Source organism: Eucyclogobius newberryi, unplaced genomic scaffold, assembly GCF_026437365.1.
Source record: "Eucyclogobius newberryi isolate DKJ021-1_F unplaced genomic scaffold, fEucNew1.0.hap1 SCAF_15, whole genome shotgun sequence".
Classification (NCBI taxonomy): domain Eukaryota; kingdom Metazoa; phylum Chordata; class Actinopteri; order Gobiiformes; family Gobiidae; genus Eucyclogobius; species Eucyclogobius newberryi.
In genome coordinates, this window is record NW_027315779.1 from 11,794,761 (window position 1) to 11,813,973 (window position 19,213).

The following is a 19,213-nucleotide window of genomic DNA, read 5'->3' on the forward strand; positions in this document are numbered from 1 at the left end:
CACCCTCTTGTTCCCATTTGTATGAAATATTGTCCGTAGAATGTCTGTCCAGATTATTAATACGTTTATAACACGTTTTAGATATTATTCCCATTGAAAGTTCTGATTTATAAGCTTTAATAAAGACATTTCAGTCAAAGGGTTACAATGGTCGTCGTTTAATTTCTTAGTGGTAAAAACTCCTTATTTGCAAATACAAGTGCGGTTTCTCCAAGTCAAAGGATCCAACATATTTAACAATCGGGTAATTTAAAAACTTTGGTTCTTATGTTTTTGCCATTTAGATCTTCACTGTTTTGTGTTTTGTTCTATGAAGGTTTTGGTTTATTTTTGTAAAAAAAAACTTAATGTAAAAAAACAAAACACTACATTTCTGTCGGAAGGAGAGCCGTGTTATCTCTATATATTTAGATTATTGCGATATCGATTATAGCCCAGAGAAGTCTGATCATCTGATGACACCTGTCGATTCATTCATGGGTTTATAGAGTAACTGGTACATTGTGAAGATTAAGTACAATTCATTAAAAAAAAAAGAAATTAACATTTTCCCTTTCATTCTTGTCGTTGCCACATTAGTTTCAATTCATTTTCATTGTCAAAATTGTGAACAAAGAAATCGGATGATCAGATTTTTGGTCTGAAGTGGCTGTGGTTCCGTGTTGAAGTGATGTGTGAACCGCAAACAACATTGGATTTCTCTCAGATTTTGCAATTTGTACGTCATATAAATAATCTCAAAGCTCCAGAAATCGGATAATGATCAGCTTTTTGGTGTGCCAAGGGACAACAATGTAACAGCAAATGTTAAAGATTTAAAAATGTATTGTGCTTTGTCTTCCTAATACAAACGTTTACTCTAAAAATCCACAAAATTGTGTTTTTTGTTGTTGTAATACACCAAAAAATAGATTTAATTATTGTTTCCCCCTCTCTAATAGTTATCTAATTACTGTCCACGTTCATTTGATTTATTTTTTTAAAAATCTCGCTAAACAGTTTCCACAAAACGAGCCTTTTTTCTATTCCATATATTACTGTTCATGCGTGCAGCCATTTGCATTCATTTCCAAATCTGTTGTGTCCCGTTTGCGACCGTTTTTAAATTATTAAGCAGCTTTTCACTTATTTATCAGTGCAGCGCGTGAAGATGCCCGAATAACGCGCCTTTGCGTCATTTTACGACTCCAAACGAAACACGCGAATAAAACGTGGCGCTCGCGCTTCGACTCTCCGCTGCGCCTTTCATCACCGCGCGGGGTTTTTGCGGATAAAGAATGAAACGCAAAGGGAGGATTTTAAAAAAGAAAGAAAGACGTTCCATCCCGGTGGGACCGCACTGCGCATGCCCAGACCGCTTTCTCTCGTCTTATTAATTTTTAATGGAAAATGGCTGCGTTTCTTATCCAAACCTCTGGAGCCTGCTGATAAACCCGGCCGTGCCCGCGCCGCCTCCGCCCGGTCATGCGCGCGTTTCGGGGGAAATAAAAAATAAATAAAAACACGCGCAAAAAACGTGTCATTTGGGAAGTTTTACGCATCGGCGGAAGAGCGGGGCCATGGATGGACCCGCAGCCTGAGACGAAGCACCGTTTTTTCCTCCTTAACCCGTTCCACCGCCGCCGAACACACTCGAGGTACAGTAACGGCTCCCGCGCGCGCGCGCCCCGGGAAACGCGCCCGACACTAACGGCGCTTTGTGTCGGTTCGATCGCCCCCGGGGGTTCTGACAGCGGAGACAGACGCCGAGCCCATAAACGCGCGTCGCCATAACCGCGTTTTAACCCTTTAATGGACGGGGCCGGAGCGTCGGTTGTTGGACGAGCTTTTGTCGTCTGCGGCCGCAAAATGCAAGTTGTGCGTGTTTTCTGGACGTGCGTGTGATGCGCGTTTAGGTGTGGAAAGTGTCCAGAATAAAGACACAGTCCACTTGCATCCTCTTCATTTCTTCTTTCTTTTCCTTTCTTTTTTTTTTTTTTTTTTGTTGGTGCCATTTAAAGAGACCAGCAGCGACTGCAATAAGCCAAACACGACGTGCTATTAATGTGTTACGAGTTGCATTTTAGAAGACAAAGCTTATGCATAATGTATGTATCCCAAATAAAGCTATGCCAACTGTTACTACACTGCTATAACGTTCTGATTTATTTTTAAAGGAGACGTATGTTTCCCTCTCTGCATGTATTTAATATTAATCTACATTCTGCGCGGATCAATATTGTGAATGTTTTTCATGGCAAACAACAATATAGATCTAAAAAGGCTCAACGACAGAGACCGGGATCGTTGACGTCCCGCTCAAAATCCCGGAATTGAGCCTCTTCTTTTTCGCATTTACTTGTTTCTGTTGCGGAGCGATTGCTACAAGACGGTTTGAATAAGGTTAAGGTACGTTTTATTAAATGTACAGGTCTCCAACGCAGACGATACGGTTTAGTTTATGTAATGAGACGGCACAAAATACAGACGAGATGCTTCGGGCCGGGTCGTGGCAAAAGTGCACGTTCCCACCTGTCGTGCCCGGGCAGGTTCAAGAGAAAAGACCCGATCGGTAACTTCTGCCTCCGGTTCTCTCGGCAGCCAAAGAACCGATTGAAATACACGTGACGGAACACTGCCGACCGTTAAAAGTTCCCTGAAAGTAAATATTTCCCCTTTAAAGTGCAGCGGGAAACCAAATGCATCGCTGCGCCTTGCTCAAGGACACATCGTAATCATGTGGGCGGGGTTTAAACTCGTGGAGCATTCGTAAAATGGACAAAATGGGACTCTCGTGGACCTTGTCTGTGCCTTAAGCATCTTTTCTTAAGCCCTTATTTTTTGATTATTTCTTGAATGTCTCATCTGTCTTTTATCCAGCCCTGTCTTTTCTTGTCTTTTTCTTTTTCTTTTGTTATTTTGAATTTATTTATTTGTTTTATTTTTGTTATTTTATTGTATTAAATGTATTAATTATATTTTATTTATTGTATTTATTTTATTTATTTATTTTTATTTTGTTTATTATATTTAACTTATCATAGTTATTTATTTATTTTGTTTATTTATTTTGTTTTATTGTCTTTGTGGATTGTGTTTGTCTTGAATCACAAACAAACACACTGACCCTCTGGTTGATGGGCAAATACCTCGCCACTGCTCCGCTGTTTCTCTTTCCATGGAGATGGCCACGCTGGGCAAAGCAATAGCATCTCCATGGAAACAAGCAAGGGGCGTTCCCTTGGGGCTCTTGATATATTTAGGCTCTTGATATATGTATATTTTATTCATCATTTTGGGTTTTTGATTAAATTAGTTTTTTCCTTTTGAAAAACAAGTAAATGGCTTTGGTTCTTGAGTTCATGATCAGGGACATGGACATCAGCGTTTTATCTCAGACTTTTATTCTGATTCTCTGCAGCTGATCGATGGTTTCATCCAGTGACATTCCACGCCTGGTTCATGTCGAAACAGTTCAGTTTCATTTATATATATATACAGTTTATTTCTATATAATAGTTACCCTGACATGACATATTCAGTTCTATAGTAAAATGGCCTCAGGTATTTGTTTTAAATACAAGTAAAGAATTAGATTAGTTCATCTCGTTATATAACACAACTAATCTTTACATAACAAGACCATTCTTAATTTATGCCTTATTTGACCCTATTGACGTTGCTTTTATTATTATTATTCATTGTTTTATGTTGCACCTTAACAACGAGACAAGTTCCTATATTTGCAAACTGTTCAACGACAATGGTTCTAGTTCTGGTTCTAGTTCTGGTTCTGGTTCTGTTTCTGGTTCTGGTTCAACCTTTTCTTGCTTTTGGACAAATACATGTTGACTCTCTGAAATGACATGTTGTGTGTTGTTGTTGTTGTTGTTGTTGTAACACTTTGTTTCCTCTCAGACAAAGATGATGCGTCAGGTGACCACCGCAGACTTCTGCATGAACAGCCGGCCCTCGTGTCTCGCCGAGGACCACCCGGCGTCCCACTTCGACCTGTGCACCCAGGCCAGCAAGTTCTACCCGCCTCCGCCGCCCACGTCTCTGCAGATGACCCTGGCTCCCATGGGCCTGTCCACCCAGAGCCCGCACAAGACCCTGGTGTGCCCCCGGCAGGAGCTGCTCATGCCCAACCCACTCAACCCCGGCAAGCTCACCGCCATCAAGACCAGCGAGCAGGCGCCGGACGACCCCAAGAAGAAGAACAAATCCACGGGCAAGTCGGGCCGTCGCGGGAGGCCACTGGGCACCACCAAGCTGGCGGGTTACAGGACGAGCACGGGCCGACCGCTGGGCACCACCAGAGCCGCGGGGTTCAAGACCAGCCCGGGGCGACCGCTGGGAACCACGCGAGCCGCCGGGTACAAAGTGAGCCCGGGGAGACCGCCGGGCAGCATCAAGGGCCTGTCGCGGCTCAACAAACTGTCGGCCTACAGCACGTCCTGCAGCGGCGCCGCCTTCCCGTACCCGCTGCCGCTGCCGGGGCACAAGGAGCTGCTCTGCGAGATGCCGGGCCACAAGGAGCTCATCTGTGACGTGTCGCCGCATAAAGAGCTCCTGTGCGACGTCCCGCAGCATAAAGAGCTCCTGTGCAACGTCCCGCAGCATAAAGAGCTCCTGTGCGACGTCCCGCAGCATAAAGAGCTCCTGTGCGACCTGCCGCCTCATAAAGATGTGCTGTGCGAGTCGTCCTGTAAAGAGAAGGCGCCCGCGGAGTGACCCGGGCGACGGACAGGTGAACTTTTTACAAACTCTGGACATTTTCTTAACTCGCCGTCCGTATGCCTGCACCTGTATATACGGTTTATTTACAGCGCTACTGATGAAGACGCATCGCATACAGAGACCTCAATCATGGACAGTAAAAATAATGGAGCGAGCGAACTAGCGCGAAAAACAATCGCAGTTAAATTTGTTTGTTGGTTTTCATAGCTCGGAAGCCGGACTCGAGCGCTGGAGATTCAGGACGACTGTGCACACAATAATAAAGCATCCGTCAGGTGAACTGTAGATCGTAGTGGTGCAGATGTAGGTTGTACACGTGACATTCGTCTACGACAGGAGCGTCCACGACGAGCCGCATCCGTTATTCTTACTGTCCGAGGTCCGCGTCGCCGTCCTGTGTTTCTAAGATAAAATGATATACGTGTTCAAAAGGGGCTTTGACCGACGCCGTAAAAACGTGTCAAATGTAGCATTTTCCACAGCTGAACCACGGACTGATCTCGACACCGTAACCGTGTCGCACACTCGTCGCGCCGCCCGCCCTGACACTGTAGCACTTGTTTGCCCCGTTTATTTCCCCCGCAAACCTGTTTCATTTGCATTTTTGGGGATAGTGCCTTGCTCAGTGGCACTTAAATATACTGTAAATGTAAATACATACGACACGCGGCTTCGTAGACAGAACACGTCGCACTTATTGTCTCCCGTAAACGACACGTCGCTTTTTCGAGCTGTCTCCCGCGTCTCGCCGTTCGACTTCGGCGTCTCGCTCATGGACACGAAAGCCTCAGATTCTCTCCATGTCTCGAAACGTAACCTTCTGTCGCTCGAAACGTAAACCCGCGTGAGACTTTTTAACTTATTTAACTTCTGAAATTCTTGTTGGTTTCCGATCATTGTTTCGTTTGCTCAAAGGTGCGCTGCGTAACTCTTCCGCTGCGAACGATCAGTCGGCTCAAGGGCAACGGTGGCGGCAAACTGGCTATTTTCCCGCCAAAACGCTCGACTAAAATGAGCCCGTTTCAAACTGAAGCCGTTCTTGAACTGGTCGGAGCACAAACAAGTGGCTGGACTCTTTGTGAAGCTGAGACTCTGTCGTTTTGTCGTCCCGATGTTTGATTTACTCTAATTCTTAAGTGTGAACGAGCTCTGCACAAAAGAACGTCAGATTTTAAATGTCTACCCAGGTTTTCTTTGTTAAAGATATGAATGAGTGAAGCTGGTGTTGGAGGTCTGACTGACACGAGCTTTTGTTGAGTTTTGATCATTCCTCTTTCAAAACTGAAGCCAATTTGACTAAAAATTACATTTAGGGACATGTAACAAAAGTCGAGGTGTAATCCATATTATTATATTGAATTTTTTTTTTTTAATTTTTGTATGATTGTGGTTTTGGAGAAGAAATTACCTTAATTCTTTCTTCTCGACTGGAAATAAGCGGGTAACAGCTTTCTTTTGATGCAAACATGTCCAGCAGCTATTTCCTTCTGTCAAACGGTGGAAAAAAAGTCCATCGTCCCACCAGTGGCCCGTCCCGTGGCCCATGCAGTGGGTCATGCAGTGGCCCACCCCGTGGCCCGTTCCGTGGCCCGTCCTGTGGCCCATCCCGTGGCCCATTCCCATGATTCACTCCCAAATCTTCAGCTAATTTGCTCATTCTCATTCCCGCTTTTTTCCAGCGGTGGAAGAAGGAAATGTAAAAGTATCACATTTAAAAACTCCTCGACCACAGTAAAAGTTTTGAAGTACCGGTTTAAAAATATAATTTAAGAGTAAAAAGGATTTCACACAGATTCTTCTTCCTGCTCATCTGTTGGTAGAAATTCCAACCATTTTCCTGTGAATCTATTATTATTTATTATGTGTTTGCGTTTGAGACTCAAACTCAAAACCTTTCGGCCGGACGTCGCGTGAACGTGCTAAAAACAACAGCTCAAGCCAAATGAAAAGGACATTTACTTTGACTTTTGTTTTGACCAGTTATTGTCAGTCGCAGCGGAAATGGAATAATAACAAGGAAGTACCTCAGAAATGATGTATTCAAATGTTGTAGGAAACATCCACATTTATTTATAGTCATAGAACTGGGACAATATAAGGACAATTTTAACTTTACTTTCTCCCTCTCTTTGTGTTAATGCGCATATATACATTGAAAATAATCAAGTTGAAAAGAAGAGACTAAAATTGACTCAAAGTTCACGAAAATAAAATACTTGCCCCTTGATCGACCATAACACCTTTGACTGAAGGTCGACAGCCCAAAATGTTACACAGTTTGGCATTAAACATGTCTTTTTATTCAATTACAGGTGTTTTTATTTATTGCTTTCAAAAAATATGATTTAAAAAAAAAAAAATCTCCATAAACATACTTTTAATAGTTTTACATTTTTTATGGCACAAAAATAAAAGCACACCAGAAATACAAAATAGAAAATAAAATATCAAGTTCAAATCCAAAGTAAAATTTGTTGTAAATATGTTAAATTATTTCTTCAGTCCTTTACAGTTCGGTCGTCCAGTTCATTGTTATTTAATTTTTTTTTATTGCGAAATGGAAACGTTTGATGCCCAACTGTGCAACGCTGTCGGCAAAAAGTAACATCTCCATGGCGACCACCGGTGAATTTACGCAGTGCACCTTTACATTTTACTAATGATTTTGTGCAATAATATGTTTGTGTCGTTCTGTGGTCACTTTGTACACTTTTTAATCTTGTTGTATTTCGAAAGATATTTTTGCCCAAAGTCTTCAATCACTTATTTTTGTTTTATTTGTTTGACGCGACGACAAAACCATCGCTCACGTCTTTTTACCAAAGAACCGCTTCTGCGTCGAAATCAAAGAAAATCTAAATAATTTCATACAGAAAAACGACGACGTGTTTGAGATCGAGAATAAGAAAAGCTTTGCTCTTTGTCGGGCCGTCCATTTTGTCTTTAAAGTTGCAGTGAATTAAACCTTTCTGGTTTTGGAGTCCGCCACCTGCTCGACTGGACGTGATGTTGAATGTTCCACAGTACGGCATTTAAAGTACAGGGTGAAAAGTAAAAGTATCGCACGCAGATTTTGAGAACTGTTCAAGCGTTAAACGGTGTGATTTTTATACAGAAAAACACACGATCTGCTTTTCGGTCCAGCTCAAACTATTATTGGAGCAGAAAGTACGGATACTCTTAACTGTAGTGAAGTAAAAGTATGGAGTAGCCGCTGTTTATATTCGGAGTGCATTAAACTATTTCACTCAGATGTAAATGAACGTGATAATATAAAAAAATCACTAAAAAAACTGCTTTTTTCTCCCGAGTTTGACCGAGTTACTTCCTGGTTGGACGTGGGCTGCGGATGTGACAGTTATGCTGCGTTCGCGAGGACCTCGGGAACTCTGGGGCCTCGGGAACTCTGGGAAATGTTTCTCTGAGTTGGAAAATGCACATGACGCTGGCACTAGTCGGGAACCCGCTTCTAAAGCTGCTGCCCGAACATTTGCGCTCTTTGACTTGACGTTACAACATTTAGGCGTTTACTGTCGCACAGAAGAGCAACAGATCTGTACAAAATGACCCTAACAGTAGTGTTTAATTAAGATGTAACGGTACCAGCTGAAGCAAAAGTTATCGGGTTGGAAGAGTAGGATGTTTTCCGGGGTGCGTACCGATGTTCCCCGGAACCTATGTTCCCCGGGACCTATGTTCCCCCTTACTACGCTAATACTAGCATAGGCGACTGGTTCAGGTTCCACAGCCCCAAAAGTTGTGCATATATGTGTAGTTTTACAGCATAAAATAAAGCAGCATAAAACCCAAACCCGGGTCTCGGGAACATAGGGCTGACCCTGTTTTCCAAAACAAATAACGAGCTAACGTTTAGCTTTGGTAAATGCTGACAACAACAAAAATGGTTCTGGTTTTCTCTAGTAAACGCAGCTAAAGAGCGACTGCGACTTTGTTATTGGTCACATCCAAAACAAGTCGGAACCTGGACTTCTCATTTCAGAATCTCGAGGACAGCATGAACGTAGCATACTGTCACCTAGCAACCAACTGTCAACGAGAGCCAAAATCCAGATAAATTACACAATATGATTTGACAAAAAGTACTGTTGTTGTTGTTGTTGTTGTTTTATGGCAGTTGGCATCCGAGTGTTGCATTACCGCCAGACTAAATTCCTTAGACTTTGTCGTAGTCCTAAAAGTTCTCCTTCCAGTGCTTTGACAAAGCCCAAGAGGTCATGAGACGTCTCAGACTCTGTCGTTGTCCGTAAAAGTACTCCTTCCTTTGCTTTGGTGTTACAAAGCCCATGAGGTCATGATATGTCTTTGTGACTTGTCATAGAATAGTTGTTGTTGTTTCAGGGTCCGACCGGCTTTATTCCAGGGAGACTCTTCTTCATCTTCCTCTCCTTCTTTGACGTTCGGTGCTTCCACCGTACAGCTTTATTCTTTAGGCTTCATTCTATAGGCTTTAATATGTCCACTGATGTCGCTGCTTGGTAGCCGTGCGTCTACGAGACTGGACGAGGACAGGAGACCACCCCCACCCCCATCTCGTCACTCTGATCACTCTGACTCCCCAAAAGTAGACCCCCATCACTCCGACTCACACTCTTACACTTTAGCCTGTTTTCTATATCTGCCCAATCAAGCTCTTTTGTTCCAAGGAATCTCCCTGCAGCTTTAGCAATGATCCTGATCCTTTCAGTTCTGCTTTGAGTCTGAGCAGCACAGTTTACAACATCCACCATAAAGAGTATAAAATCCTCTCTATCCACAACCAGGGTATTCTCATTAATTCTGGAACCTGCACACTTGGGACCTCCACTCTTGAAACCTTCACACTTCTTGGGAGCCACGCTGGCTTCCCTCACTTCGCTCTGGCTGGGAGCAGCGCTGGCTCCTCTCTCTGTATTTACTCTAAACTCGTTACCTGAAACTTTCTTGACTGCATCCGCATAGGAAATACCTTGAGAGATCATCCATTATCCACTATCCATCTATTATTGATTCTTTAAAATTGCGTTTTTGGATAGAACGTCGCTTGTTGATGACATCACAGAGGGATCCTGAACCGCTCACGTGCTCTTTAAGGCCTGAACCTTTGTTACTGCTCCGTTTGATTAAAGCTGCTCGTCTCCGTGGAGATGGAGACGTTTGATGCCGTACGGTGGAACATTCTAAGCAGAGCAAGGACATCTCCATGGTAACACATGCCAGAAAAGTCACACAGTGCGGCTTTAATCCGATTGGCCAAGAGAATTCATCACAGCAAAAGGCAGCGCTATCTTCAAGTAAGAGTAACGTTACTTAAAGATAATATTAATTGATTTTGTGGATGGTTATTACGACTGGGATGGCTTTGAAGTTGTAATTTACTTTCTTTTATCATTTGTAAGTGTTTTAAAACAATACTTTATTATCTTTAATTTGGCTAAAACTTGATTGTCGGTTTGTACAACGAATGGATTTATTCAAACGTTCTAATTATATCATCCACAGAATATTTAATGTATTCTTGTCAGTCTCAGGGTTCACACTTGTCCTGGTCTCGTCCAAGTTTAGTTCCAGGTTTAGTTCCAGGTTCAGTCCGATTTGAGCCCGAGGTTTGTGCGAACGCAGCCTCAGTGTGGAATCAAATCTATATTCGTCATTTCAGCACGAAAAAGTACAAAGAAATGGAAAAAGGCGACTCGATTCAGTCCTGGTTTAGACCTGGGTCAGTCCTGATTTAGTCCTCTCTTCTTCTTTAGACCTGGGTCAGTCCCGGTTTAGACCTCATTACAGACCTGTTGTAATTCAGATTTAGACCTGGTTCAGTCTTGGTCCAGTCCTGGTTTAGTCCCCATTCTTAAGACCTGATTAAGCCCTTGTTTAGTCCATATTTGTTGCTTAAAATGGTTTAATTGCGGTAAATTCGAGCTCATTTCCACTTAAACCGAACACACCACCGAACAAAGCCACCGTCTCGTTTATTTATTCCTCGTTTCTTCTTTGTGTCTCCGAACGGTGTTTCAGCCGCTGACATCGAGCGCGGAGACGTCAACGCGACACTGTACAACCTGCATGATTGTTGTGGAATGTTCAAATGTTGTGTAATAAACATAAACGTTACTCACAAACTCTGTCTGACGTTTCATATGCACGTTTTAGAGGACGCTGATAAGACGCTGGGATAAATACGCTTTTACCAGATGATTGTGAAATTTAGTGAAGCCCAATTGTGGAAAACAAAAATCTGAACTGATCTTTTTTTTTTACGAGTCTGCGCACTTTGTAATTGACTCCAGCAACTTAATTGTCTGAGAGACTGAAAATGAACTAAAACGTGAGTCCGACTCGTTCCAGAACATGTTCATGGACGTCAGAACAAAACAAGTACGACAAGATTCCTTCTGTTTAAAAAAAAAAGGGTCTTTTGTTTTGGTTCTTTGCAGAGGGCATTCTTTTATCGATACATAATTGTGTCCCCTCCAAAACAATATGATGCATTTCTACGGTTACCATGGCGACACTAGGGAAAGAGCATAAGTGGTCTGAACACAGCACGGTTCACGGTTCTGTTTAAGGCAGGAAAATGGTGTGATTTCAATGTAAATTCAGTTCAAAATTCAGTTCAGTTTGTGTTTGTAACCGACAAAATCAAAGGTCGACAGTGAAATGGAGATGAAACATGTCACTTCACTTCTCACCAGGCTCAAAGTTCTTTATGTCAGATTGTGTCACAACAAAACTCAGATTGAAGTCCACTTTGAGACTGAGCAGTGCTTTTTTTAAAATTATATTCATATATTTCATTCTTCTCAGTATAATAAAAACATTACAATAATTTAAACATGAAACTAGCTTTTCAAGTGAAATTGGCTGATGTTTGAGCCGTATTATTCCATTTGGTCATATATTCTGTATAAAATTTGAAAATGTAATACAAAAATGCATTTTTTGTCAAGATTTGACTAAAGAAATTAACCAAAATATAAATGTTCCCAAGTTTGAGTCCCTCACCATAAAGATTATAAGCACTATTATCACACCAAAAGAAATTACATTCATACATTCATATGAAACAGATTCATTGTGTATTGTAAAAAATGTACATCAGTAACAATTTTCTGTTGAAACAAACAACTCTTTCCACTTCAGGAAGGCTCCTCCCAATGGGCTGGACTTTCCACAGAATAGTACAAATATCAGAGTTCTCGACCTAAATTCTTTTATTGACAATGACTCTTGGATGAGAGTCGAAACGTCTATTTTTGCAAACTGAGTCCAGATGACTACAACTGAAGCTTTTTCTACTATGGAACACGCCTGGACGAATGAGGGATTACACCGACATCAGTAACAATTATTAATATTGTTCCCATAAAAGATGATCTATAAATCAAAAAAATAATTTTAAAATTAAAAAAAATGACAGAGGAACTAACCCAGATTTAATCCCAGCTACATTTGATACAGAGGAATTATTTTATTTGTTGTTATCTGTCTCAAAATGCTGGTGCATTTGTCATCCTGGAGCTAAAAACTTATGTTTATTTGGAGATGTTACTTTATTTTGGAGCTGTTACCCCAAAATCGATGTCATGATTATTAATTAAGTTCTGCAGCTTTTTCCATTTAGAACATGTAAAAGTTTCAGAAAGTTCCAGTTCTCTCTATCACAAAGATCCTTTTCTTTTCTGTCCTCACTTTCTTCTGGAATGTTCCACAGTATGGCATTAAACTGATCTCTTTGAAAAGCATGCATTGTTTGTGAGCTGCAGCGTCATTTCTCCACAGATCTAACTTGTAACTTGACCTGGTGGAGCCATACAACATTCCAGGTGAAGCAATAACATTTCTATTTGGGCTGAAACAACTAAAAAAACTTGAATTCATTCATCTTGTCTATCCTGGGTTCAGAATGATGAGACATTGAGGCCACTGGCAAAGCAACTAAACATTAATATATATGTATATTTTGAATTGGAAAAAGTCCTACAAATGTTGCATTTAATCAGGAATCTGAAACCTGAAACTCCACAAACCTGCCATGTGTTTGATGTAATAAACAATGGTTAAGAGCAGCCCTAATCTCCATGGAGACAAGCAGGTGGAAGTAAAGTGCATCTTTATCTATTCAGTTTAACTCTAATCCGTGCAGAACTGTGTTTATAAGATAAGACATTCCGTTATTGTCCACTCATGGGGACATTTCGTTAATTTCGTTATATGAGCTCCGTGTTTAACGTGTTCAAATAAAGACTAAACTAACATATTTTATTGTATTTTCGTTTGCATGTCACACTAAACGTCACCCCTGATGGTCATAAATAATAACTTGTATTAAATAAATCATTCTATTGGATACAGAACGTGATCGCGCATTTGGACGGCACAAAAACTCAACGGCTCGACAGCGCCCCCTGCCGTCCCACGGAAACTGCCGAAGCCGCAGGCTCGGCTCTTCCCGGAGACTGTCCGGACCGAGCTCACATCGTTGCTGTTTTCAGGCCCCGCTGTGCTCAAACAGAGGCGTTTTTCCCTCTGGATACGACCGTACACACTCACGGTACGGACATTTACACCGGCAGCAGCACCGACGACCCGTTTAACACCTTCACCGGACGTTTACGTGCCGTTTTTGGACAGGTTTATTGTGCGTTTTGGCCTCGCGGACAACGTAAACGCCGTTAGCATTCATTGTGCAGAGTAACGCTAGCGAACGCCGCGTTTTGCTGTGTTTTTGCATTAACATCTCAATTATTCAGTGACTTAAGTCGCTTTGGTATTTGACGTGACTCTTTCTGTGACCAAACGCGTAGAACTATGAACTATCTGAGTGGCTCTAACGCGTGTTTTTACCTGCTTAGCTTAGCACTCGTTAGCTTCGCGTTAGCTTAGCTTTGAAGTTGTTCAGTGACGATGAAGCCGCTTTTCTATTATGAACCTTTTCACAGAAGACACGAACTAATTAACCGCGATAGAGTTTAATGTGATGCTGACCGAGACGTGACGACACATTTCCAGAAAACCAGGTTAATTTAGATGAGCTAAAGGTGTGTTAATTACATTCAAACCATAAATATCATAATAGTCCGATTTCTGGAGGTGTTAGAATATAGCAGTGTCATGTAGGTTTAACACACTGAAAATTATGCAAACAATAGAGATGTAAAGGGAAGAGTCCTATTGAATTAATTGTTCTTTGTCTTTAATGTTGTACTTACTATAAATCCATTGACTGGCACGTGACAGTGTTTTTGAATATCAGATTTCTCTCGTGTCATGCCAAAAATATGATCTAATTATGGGGTAACTATTTGATGACTATTTGGCCGTGTAGCAGTTAAATGCACACACCGACTTAACGCTCACTTTATTAATAGTTACAAACTAATGTCTGACGTCTTTAAACGTTTCCTTTGTCTTTTTTTCCCTCAGATAATGCCCACGATTAAGCTGCAGAGCTCCGATGGGGAGATTTTTGAGGTGGACGTGGAGATAGCCAAACAGTCCGTCACGATCAAAACTATGTTGGAAGGTGAGACGACAGTATAAAGACCTCTGACTTTAATGCAGAGCAACATTAAAACGTTTTGTTTCTGATCAGATTTGGGGATGGACGACGAAGGCGACGACGACCCGGTTCCTCTCCCGAACGTCAACGCGGCCATCCTGAAGAAGGTCGCTCACACGTGTCACCCGCACGACTTTGTGTTGCTTTTACCACCGCTGTCCTCCGCGATGTGACAGGACCAGAGGTTTAGTCCTCTGTGTCCTTTAAAGAAAGACGACACAGTAACATAAAACACTGCTGCAGTATTGGTTCCGGTGGCAGATACAAACAAGTGCATCAACTTCCCAAATGATCAATATTTAACCATGTTTTTGTTTGTCTGCACAACACGTCTCAAACATGTGGCTATTGCATGACACTAAATGTATTGCATTAAGCGTGACGTGTCGCATCTCAAATGACAAAATAAGTTTGCGGCGTGTTTAAGTCAGGTCAGCTCAGACGTGATCTTTGTGCGTTACATTTTGAAATGCTGTGTGTTTTATTACAATCTCGTATTCACTGAGACATGAGTCTAATTAGAGGCAGCGCTGCGAGACCCCGGTTCAGCAGACGCATCACTACCGTGGCGTGTGGTGTTTTAAAAAATATGTTTTAATTTATTTTTAACTGAATAGTGTAGAAAACAGTCCTGTTGGTGTGTGTAATCCTGATGTGGTCCTGGTGTTGCAGGTGATCCAGTGGTGCACCCATCACAAAGACGACCCCCCTCCCCCCGAGGACGACGAGAACAAGGAGAAAAGGACGGACGACATTCCCGTGTGGGACCAGGAGTTCCTCAAAGTGGACCAGGGCACGCTGTTCGAGCTCATTCTGGTGAGAAGCAAACACGTAGCTCCAGAGTCTGTTCACTGCTCTGAATATTTAAAGGAATAATGGAGGATTTGAGAACTCGAGCGACTGTTAGTCCCTTTTTTTTTTTTTTAAAGGGAGTGTCTACAGAGCCGGGGCGCGCGGCCGAAACAGCCGCGGCCCCCGAAACTGCTGGTCTATTTGATCGCACCGGGTTAGGGTTAGGTCTTAGGGTTAGCCATAGCCATAGCCATGGCCATGAGGCTATTTGACCGCGCAGCGGGTCTGCAGCCACCGCCTTTTTTAAAATCCGAATGCGCACACTCGCCGCCATGGAAACGTGCTCCTATCCTGGGAACGAAGCTGCTGGTGTGCAGTAGCACGCAGGGAATGACATGTGGGAGAACTACTCGGCTGTCCACGCCACGAGGAAATGAGACTCGGATTGCTCCTTTAAGTCAGGAGCGTCCAAATGAGCAGAGGGCCACAAACGACCCCACAATGACGTGAACCATTTGAAATGTTGCATTTGACATAGTTTCGATGCCTCCTTAATATTAGGTTAGTATAAAGTCAAAATGTTGGAATTTTTCCAATTTTACAGTAAAAAGTATCACTTTTTGTTGTTTGGACCAACTCATTTGGCCCCCGGGCCACACTTGACATGTCTGATGTGAGGGAACTGAGGGAAATAGCCACTGCAGTTCATTCATGCAGACGGAGACATTTGTGCCTTTATCATTTTAATTCAGAGTTAAATTAACACTACCTGTAAATGTTCTCGACCTCGAAGACTTCAGTCACACGTCTCAATCTTTTTCGCTGAGAAGTCACCCACTAAAGTTGCTGCTTTACCAAAACAAAATGGCGTTCCCAGCTTTGATGACATCACCGTTGAGCCTTTTTGTGCCTCCGCCCACTTAAAGGCGGTATGGACGATTTTTCGGCGATTTGAGAACGCAGGCGGAAGTGCGCATGCGCACTCCCCCGTGCGGACTGATACAACACACACGTGCGTTTGTTTATTAGCGCAACGGAGCGCATCGCTCGTCTCCCGTAGATTTCTGTCCACTTCTGCGTCAGCTCGAACTGTCTTTCTCCGTCTTCATTTTGTCCCGTACACTGAGGGAACTATATTATGATAGATCCATGCGCTTAGGCACGCGGAAACGTGGGGACGAGCCGCACGCAGCTGCAGGTGAGCGATAGGTGCGTTTTATGATTGATACGTGGCAGGACAAATGATTTATCCACGCCACGAGGAAATATGATAAAAAATTTGCTGGAAAAAATCGTCCATTCCACCTTTTTAAGTCTTCCCCAGACCTTAAGAATGTATAGTTTTTCCAGTACGGCGTGTCCAGTGAGGGCTGATGCTGGAGGTTACGGTCGCCACCACAGAAAACGCTTCAGCTTTCAGCCCGCTCCATGACATTTAACTCTTCATGTTTGTAGCGGTTTGTTCATACTAAGTCCACTCTTAACACGGATTGCTCTGCTTCTACTTGACTTTTCGTGCGTTCTGTCCGTTTTCAGGCGGCGAACTACCTGGACATCAAGGGTCTTCTGGACGTGACGTGTAAAACTGTGGCCAACATGATCAAAGGCAAAACCCCAGAGGAAATCAGGAAGACGTTTAACATCAAGAACGACTTCACGGAGGAGGAAGAGGCCCAGGTCGGGACATGTGACCAACTATATACCTTTTGTTTTTAAGACCCAATCATTGCCTTAATGTGAACCAATCAAATCAGGCATATTTTTACCCAAGTTTACTCGAAACAGGAAGTGTGTTGCGAGGGTTTTACACGCAAACAAACGCACTTTTAATGAGGGAATGTATGTATGTATGTAATGAGCATTTTGTGAAGTGAGAACCACAAAGGAGCGCTAATTATTCAATTTTTACTCATTAGATTGATAGAAAATACTAATCTGATCCTCTGAGGACGAGGGAATTGGATAAGATCAGAACTCGACATATCGCTCCCCCTAAAAACCATCCAAGCTGCAAACTGGCGATTAGAAACGACCGGTATTTGAGATCGATCTAAATTCAATAAATTGCAAATCTGGAAATGGTGAAAGAAGTTCAGTTACTTTTAAAACGAGTCGTGATTGATTTATAGAAGGGCAGCAACAGCAGACTTAATTTCTAAAACTCTTTTTCTGGAAGCTACTATATTTTATTTATTTAGTTATTAATACAACAAAAAAATAGATGACTAAAATGTCAATCATGAGTTACGGCCATATTTTAGGTGTAAAAATGAGTGTGATTAATCTGACCCGACCTTGTTTTCACACTTTACCGTTCGTATATATTTGTCTCACGTTTCTTTTGCGTTTCAGGTACGCAAAGAGAACCAGTGGTGTGAAGAGAAGTAGCCGCGCCCGTCGTTGTCGTCCCCCCCGCCGCCCTCCCACACGCTTCACAGAACGTCCCCGACACGTCAAACCGACTCGCACAAACTGGCTGCACTGGCGTTGTTCATACTTGTTAATATCGACATTTAGTATATTTAGAACCACTCTACCCACAATGCTCCTCTTCTCCTCCCCCCCTTCCCCCTGGCCCCTCCCCTTTTCCCTGATTCGAAAGCATGACCGTTTTTAACCTGCGTGATGTAATTAATTTAAATAAAGCTTTGTGTTTCCGCGCGCCCTGTGTTGGCGCGCTGGCGAAGCGAGCGACCGTCACACGTTCTCCTTTCGCGACCGTCGTGGTTCTTTCTTTTTTACTTTTTATTCTAAGTCATTGATTTTGAAACTGAACAGCTGCAAGGTTTTGACTTATAGTTCTGTAAATGCTTTCGACATGTGTAGAGCGTAGAGCGGTTGAAGAATTGGAAAACGGGAAATTTTTGATTAAAGGAGACGCATTATGCTAATCTACGTTTAAATGTGCACCACGTAACTTTTCTCGGATCCCGGGATGTTTGTGGCTTTGCCCGGAATGTTCCGCAGTACGGTGTTGCTAATTGGTGCATCTGCGTTGGATTTGTTCAATTGCGTGACTTTTTATCGCTCAAATACCTTTACCAAACAGTTCAGAGTTCTTACTTTGGGGCGGGCTCGCTTCTCCGCGGATGTGACCTGTTCATGCCATACTGTGGAACATGTCAGCAGGTAACAAACTCCATGAGAAAAGTTCCATTGAGGACCTTTAATTTAGCCGCGCTGCTAGTTTGATGATTTAGCACGCTTCACTTCCCGATGTGGCCAGTAGAGGGCTTTAAACGCTTTACTAATTGAAAGCGATGGATAAAATGCTATAAAAGTACAAGTTTTCCCACATTAAGTTTCAAATCATATAATTTCAATCCGGACATATCAATGGTAGTTATACTTTCCCGGCTGAAGCCTAATGTGTCTCCTTTTATTGGAACGGATGCTTCATTTGCTCACGTCTGGACTCGATGCTTGTTTTCGAAGCGAGAGCGACTTGTGGTCGTCTTGGGGTTGTCAAACATTTAAGGAGTGAATAAAATGTACAACATTTTAAGCGTTGGTGTTTTTTCTTGATGAAAAGGCAAAATGTAAGACTTAAAGGCGCAATGGATGATTTTTTGGTGATTTGAGAGAACGCATGCGCACTCCCCCGTGCGGACTGATACAACACACACCTGCATTTGTTTATCAGCGCGACAGATCACATCGCATCTCTCGTCTCCTGTAGATTTCCGTCTCATGAGTCAGCTCGAACAGTCTGTCTTCATTTTGTCCCCGTACACTGAGGGAACTATATTATGCACTATTGAACTATTATATATGCGCTTGGACACAGGGAAACGTGCTGCTCTCGGGGGACGAACCACACGCGAGGTGTTTTATGATTGATACGTGGCAGGACTAATGGGCAGTTCACGCCACGAGGAAATAAGACTCAGAATTGGGTAAAAAAAATCGTTCAACCTTTAATTTGTAAATGAATGTTCAAAATCAATGCATCCTTAAGCTAAAGTCCAGACAAAGGTCCTGGCCCAAGATCTGCATCAAATTTACTGTAATATAAAAATATTGTTTTGGCAGTATTTTTTCTGGGCAGTTTTTATCATACATAGGTTTAGTAAACAGATAAAAAGTTCCTAAAAGATTGATTCTTGAATGAAAACGGAGACAAAACTAGGACCGAGGCTAATC

The 19,213-nt window shown here is 42.5% G+C and overlaps 2 protein-coding genes across 2 annotated transcripts; both read left to right on the plus strand.

The window, feature by feature from the left end:
- Positions 1 to 3,876: 3,876 nt before the first annotated feature.
- Positions 3,877 to 4,893, plus strand: cunh5orf24 (chromosome unknown C5orf24 homolog). Its single transcript, XM_072445541.1, has one exon. The coding sequence runs from the start codon at positions 3,904 to 3,906 to the stop codon at positions 4,711 to 4,713; it is 810 nt and encodes a 269-aa protein (XP_072301642.1). The 5' UTR covers positions 3,877 to 3,903; the 3' UTR covers positions 4,714 to 4,893.
- An 8,218-nt stretch (positions 4,894 to 13,111) lies between these two features.
- skp1 (S-phase kinase-associated protein 1) lies at positions 13,112 to 18,567 on the plus strand. The gene is made up of 6 exons (XM_072446037.1): positions 13,112 to 13,270; positions 14,143 to 14,242; positions 14,312 to 14,385; positions 14,951 to 15,094; positions 16,607 to 16,747; positions 17,423 to 18,567. The coding sequence occupies exons 2-6, from the start codon at positions 14,146 to 14,148 to the stop codon at positions 17,456 to 17,458; spliced, it is 492 nt and encodes a 163-aa protein (XP_072302138.1). The 5' UTR covers positions 13,112 to 13,270; positions 14,143 to 14,145; the 3' UTR covers positions 17,459 to 18,567.
- Positions 18,568 to 19,213: the final 646 nt, after the last annotated feature.